At 38.6% G+C, this 6,265-nt stretch overlaps 1 protein-coding gene across 6 annotated transcripts in view; it reads left to right on the forward strand.

Annotated features, from left to right (window-relative positions):
- LOC106884280 (glycerol-3-phosphate acyltransferase 1, mitochondrial) overlaps positions 1-5,028 on the forward strand; it is a 72,938-nt gene extending 67,910 nt beyond the window's left edge. For all 6 annotated transcript variants that reach the window (XM_014935572.2, XM_014935574.2, XM_014935576.2 and 3 more), the window contains 5 exons: positions 641-789; positions 2,470-2,553; positions 2,932-3,018; positions 3,498-3,624; positions 4,904-5,028. In XM_014935572.2, coding sequence (XP_014791058.1) covers positions 641-789; positions 2,470-2,553; positions 2,932-3,018; positions 3,498-3,624; positions 4,904-5,013 — 557 coding nt within the window. In that variant the 3' untranslated portion in view covers positions 5,014-5,028. The remainder of the gene's footprint in view (positions 1-640; positions 790-2,469; positions 2,554-2,931; positions 3,019-3,497; positions 3,625-4,903) is intronic.
- Positions 5,029-6,265: the final 1,237 nt, after the last annotated feature.

A 6,265-nucleotide genomic window follows, 5' to 3' on the forward strand; every position in this document is an offset into this window, starting at 1 on the left:
AGAGAGAGAGAGAGAGAGAGAGAGAGAATGATTAATCAATATTGATTTGGTATGCCTCCACCTGAACCTAGTATGTTGTAAGAAGACAAAACTAAAAGAGTTGGCGTTTAAAAGGACATCCAATAATAAAACATAGCCTCACACTGTCCCATTTGGTCTATGCCAGTGTGGAAAAGCAAACATAAAAAACAGTGATGATGAATCATACAATACAGATGTCTAGTATTTTACAAGGAGATTACATTTAGGTAACTTATTTTAATGTGTTTATAATGTACAGTGTATTCTAGTTCTCTATTCACAATATACCACTGATACAGCAAGAGAATATTTAGGAGTTGAGAGATTGATAAAATGGGAGACATATAAGGGCATTTTATTATGACTATGCTTAGGATTTTCTCTTTCTAATATTCCCATACATATTTTAGGGCTGCAAGCTGGCAGAATTGTTAGCCGGCAAAATGCTTAGTGGTATTTTGTCTGTTTTTATGTACTGAGTTCAAATTCCACCATGGTTGACTTTGCCTGTCATCCTTTCAGGGTCGATCAAATTGACTTTCCCCCCTTCCCTTAAACTACTAGCCTTGTACCAGAATCTGAAACCTATATTCCCATACTTTACTCTTTGTCTATGCAGTTGGTGCTTGTTTCTATGCCGGAAACTTCGGCCTTTCTGATGTCGGTAACTCAATGCAGAGGACGGATATGTCTGTAAAGAGAGAGGAGCTTTTTGCAGCAGCACAGGTTCTTTGTCAGCTCTTCAAGTATGAGTACATCCTGTCTCTGGTAAGTTCACCTTTAATTGTTTACTGGGTTAGTCGTGTGGTTGGTGTTCATAGTTTGCTTCATACAACTTCTAAATTGGTTGACAAACATATTGAGGTCTTTCTAGTCTCGTCTTTTCAATGACATGACAATCTTTCTAATGCTGAAGCCATGGTAAAATGCACCTGGTACTCTCTGTAAAGTGGTTGGTGTTAGGTAGAGCATCCGGTTGTAGGAACTATGCTGAAAGTAGAGTGTACAAGCAAGATGTAGTCCCTCAGCCTGTCTAGAAAACTAGTTACTCCTAATATGAATTAACTCAGTTCAATCTGTGTAGGAGAGTAGTTATTCCAAAATAAGAATTAATTCAGACTGATAACCCATCCAATCCATGTAGTATACAGAAAGTAAATATAAATCCATCCAATTCATGTAGTATGTATGTCGATACTCCGTCGCTTACGACGTCGAGGGTTCCAGTTGATCCGATCAACGGAACAGCCTGCTCGTGAAATTAACGTGCAAGTGGCTGAGCACTCCACAGACACGTGTACCCTTAACGTAGTTCTCGAGGATATTCAGTGTGACACAGTGTGACAAGGCTGACCCTTTGAATTACAGGCACAACAGAAACAGGAAGTAAGAGTGAGAGAAAGTTGTGGTGAAAGAGTACAGCAGGGTTCGCCACCATCCCCTGCCGGAGCTTCGTGGAGCCTTAGGTGTTTTCGCTCAATAAACACTCACAACGCCCGGTCTGGGAATCGAAACCGCGATCCTATGACCGCGAGTCCGCTGCCCTAACCACTGGGCCATTGCACCTCCACTAATCCATGTAGTATACAGAAAGTAAATATAAATGATGATGCTGCTACTGCTGTTGTTGTTTAGCCCCAGACCAGTTATACTTTGAAAAACCATTTAGAGCCTTACACACTTTCACATTTTCATGTTTGATTATCTATATGGCCTCATTGAAACATGCGAAATGACCATTTAGTTGTTGTTCAGCCCTTGGTTTGTCTTGATCCAGCAGACTTCTGGACAAAATTCTAGCCATTTGCTTTTTTTTTTTGTTTGTTTTTTTTTATAAAGATTTGGGGTTATATTTTTCTGATTTGTCCTCATTTTCTTAGAGTGTAGAATGTGACTGCAGAAAGACTTGGATGCTATTTCTAGCTGCTTATGTGGCCACATAGAGGCTCCTTCCATTTTGTGTTTGTTACTTGGTAGATGTGGCATGACTGACAGCTTGTGAGTCAGAGGCTCTAATGCATTGCTGACATTTATTCTATATTTGTTGCATTTCATTTTGCTTTGCCTCTGCTTAAATAGCTGTATCATTGAATCGGAGGACAATTGTAGGCTGATGGCCTATCCCAGAGTATATTTGTCTCTCACCTGCTTCTTGTTGTGAAATAAAGAGTTACACACCAGCTGTCAGACCAAACCTCTCAAGAAAACGGACTTCTGTTTATCATTATTTGTAACCTCTTCGGAAAGAGATTTACCAGCTCATCCAGCTTTTTGCCAATTTGAGTACCAGCTGTAATGAACCCCCATAGTAGTTTTGTAGATAATTACCTTTTCATTTACCAGCTCGTGACTCAAGAATTCAATTCTTCCAAAGATACTTAATTGGTCAGTGGAATTCTTATTACTTCTATCCTTTCCCAAAATTTTGTCTTCTGTTTTATTCTACAGGGCTGTATGCAGATTGATGACATTATCACTGATGCCCTGGATCTTTTGGTGATGGATGAAGTGTTACGGATACCAGCTTTAGAGGTGAGACAAGCATTTTCTTGTGTCTCAATTGTATATTGCATTTTTGTGTGTGTGTGTGTGTGTGTGTGTCTCTCAGATCTGGTTGGTTTTGAAATGTCTTTAATGCTTGTAACTTTGCTTTTTCCTATGTAAACCTATTTTTACTTCTGGAAAGAGGTGGCCCATATTACTCTGGCATCTGTCCTTTGACCTGTCCAGCATGGGAGGCCCTACCAAGTGCTCATGCTCTACTGGCATAGCTCTCAGGGTCATTAAGAAACACAAGCCACTACACTGCAGCACAGACTGGACTTTGTGGTGGAGTATGGATAAAGTGAATGTAGAAATGAAATGAAACAAATGGCGAAAGGATTAAACTCTTCTATTCTTCTACTTTAGGTAACCAACCGGTCTTCCAAGAAAGGTATTGATATATTCTCTCTTGGAGATGAAGACGATTTCCTACAAACCAATAACACCCTAATGGTACGTATCTAACTTGTGTGTAAGTTGTGCTTACACATACACCGATACCACTCTGTACATGCTTAATCCATATTTTACTTTGTGTGTATGTGTGTGCATATACAATAATACATGGAGGGTATGTATCTACCTCTGTGTGTAATTGTGCTCACTCATACACCAATATCACTCTGTATAAGCTTAATACATTTTTTTCTTTGTGTGTATGTACACATATACCAATAACACCCATGTGGTATATTCTCATGTTTATTTCCTCTATCTTTTACCAATTCTATTTTCTTTTCTTTTTCAACACATTATTGTCTTATTTATTGTGTGTGTGCCTGTAACCATCTCTTGGTCAAGAAGACAACATCCCCCCCCTCTACATCTGCAAATGTTCCCTCATTGAAGATGTCGATACTTATCCATCACCACCACCCCCACCACTATTTCCTATATCTATCTATCTATCTATCTGTCTGTTTGTCCTGCAGGTGAACACTTCCCAGGATGAATGTATAGAAAAATTAAAGTTTTACCAGCAAGTACTAATGCCCGTATGCGAAGCCTATCTGGTCACAGCAAATCATGTTAAAACACTCATGGATTCTGATATGGAAGGTATGTTATATTTTGCCTTTTTATTTTCTGTACATTATATACAAACATTGTAGACCACATCCAAAGTAAGTTCACCTGACTAACTGGTATCATGTTGTTCACCAACACACTCCAACTTTTGATTCACTGTTGTGCTGTCTCCTGTTACTCCTTGTTCTATTGCTTCTACAGTGACTTCTATTCCTTAGTGTTAGGTGTTCTTTTATCACTCTCATTCAAGCACTCCAGGCTTACTCATCTTTTTCTCTCTCTTTCCTGTGCCCAATCCAAGCACCTTTACTTACCCTTAAAGTTGGTCCCTAATCCTAGAACATATATAAAATATATTATACATAGGATGAATTTGATCAGATGAAATGCTTAAATTGTCTTGACTATTAATTTTGCCATGAAGGGAAACCATTGGGCCGGCAGATTTCCAAGATATAGCCCCCAGATCATCACAGATCCTCCTCCATGTTTAACAGATGCAAGAAAGCAGTCTGGATCAAATGCTTCTTTTGGCTGTCTCCACACGTATACTCGTCTGAGAAAATAACATTCTTCCACTGCTCTAGGAACCAATTCTGTAGGTTTTTACTCCACTCTAAATGCTTTTTAATGTTTGTTTTTGAAAGCAGTGGCTTTCTGATTGCAGCCCTCCTTTGAAATCCGGCTTTGTGCAGCTCCTGGCGAACAGATTCTGTGGAAACTGGGTTCTCGAGGTGGTCATTAAGCTCAGTTTTGGTTTTCTTCTGGAGTTTTGCTTCGACAAGGAGGTTTTTCCCTCTTTCTCAAAGGCTGTCATTACTTTTGAGACAGTACTTCTTGATACACCAAACATTTCGGCTGTTTTCATTACGCTAGCACCTGCCATACGAGCACCAACAATTTGACCTCTTTAAAAGTCCGATAGATCTGTCATCGTAATGAATTTTAATTACCTTTTTCTGATGATATCTGAAAAGAAACAGCAATTTTAGCAAAACATATTAAGCAACACTAATAATAAATAAAAAAAAAACATGAAAAATAAACAAGCTTTTGACGGTTTTATAGATATTTCAAAATAATGATGCTATGATGCTTGGTGTTTCCATTATTTTATCCCACCCCTGTATGTTTTGCCCATCTAGCAACAAGGGTGACATAATTTACAACAATGCAAGGAAACACATTGTAACCAGTGGTGTACAACATTCAATAACACAGTGAGGTTTATGTATAGGTATATTTAAATTCAATGCAAAATTGCAACCATCTCCAATACTAATGTTTGTTGTTGCTGTTGTTGTTTCAGAAGAGAAGTTTATGACCAGTCTCCACAATAACACCAAAGAGAGAGCACAACGTAATCTCACAAAATGTAGTAAGTACATTCTCTGCAAATTACCAAACAAAATCACATAATTGTGTATGTCTTCATAATATATGTTGCTTTCATCTGGCTGTCAAAAATCTGCCTTGATAAACTCTACCCTACCTATGCAAGTATAGAAAAGTGAGTGTTAAAATAATATACACACATGTATATATGTGTGTATGTCTACGTGCATCTATATGTACATACAAGCTAAAATTCTAGAGAGTGTTACATATTTTTACCGTTCCATTGATGGTTTGTACTTTTAGTTACTTACTTAGTTATATCCTGTCTAGTGCTGTGAAGCCCAGCTTATCAAGATTTGCTGAGTTTAAGTTAGTTTACATACTGAAGGACTCACAGATGTAAATTTAAAGTTACAGTTTAGCTTTAGTATATACAAATTCTTCATTACTTGGCCATTGATATTTTCTTATATTTTTAACATCATGTCTGCATGGCAACTGATTTCTGTTATTGTGTACCCATGCAGCAACACATATAAGTGTCAGTGCAGCATCACATAAAAGCACCCATGTGGCATCGGATAAAGCGCCCATGTGGTGTCAGCTGTAGAAACGATGCCAAATCAGGTTGAAGTCTGGTGCAGCCCTCCAGCTTGCCAGCACTGGTCGCACCATCCAACCCATGCCAGCATGGACAACAGACATTAAAGGATGATGATGATGATGATGATGTATAGTCTGTCTCTCTTTTGTGTCTCAGATCATTGTCTGGTCTGTTTGTGCCTACGTTTCAGAGGGTGTTTTACAATGGATATATAAGCTCATTTTCCATCTCTGTGTGCAGTACCTCGAGCAAGTATCTTCTACTATACCCCTGGATTGACCAATGCCTTGTGAGTGAATTTGGTAGATAGGGACTGTATGGAAGCCAGTCGTGTGTGTGTGTGTGTCCCTGTAACTTAGAAATTTGGTAAAAGTGACTGATGGGGTCAATTTCTTTGACTAAACCCTTCAAGGTGGTGCCTCAACATGACTGGCGTCCTGTGATTGAAACAAGTAAATCATCATCATCATCATCATCGTCGTTTAACGTCCGCTTTCCATGCTAGCATGGGTTGGACGATTTGACTGAGGACTGGTGAAACCAGATGGCTACACCAGGCTCCAATCTGATTTGGCAGAGTTTCTACAGCTGGATGCCCTTCCTAATGCCAACCACTCAGAGAGTGTAAATGATAAAAAATTTATATTTTTATGTATACTGTTGCTTTTTATATTACTGTTAATAATAGATGTATTTTGATGTAGCCATTATTCTTATATTGTTGTTATC

Source organism: Octopus bimaculoides, chromosome 14, assembly GCF_001194135.2.
Source record: "Octopus bimaculoides isolate UCB-OBI-ISO-001 chromosome 14, ASM119413v2, whole genome shotgun sequence".
Taxonomy (NCBI): Eukaryota; Metazoa; Mollusca; class Cephalopoda; order Octopoda; family Octopodidae; genus Octopus; species Octopus bimaculoides.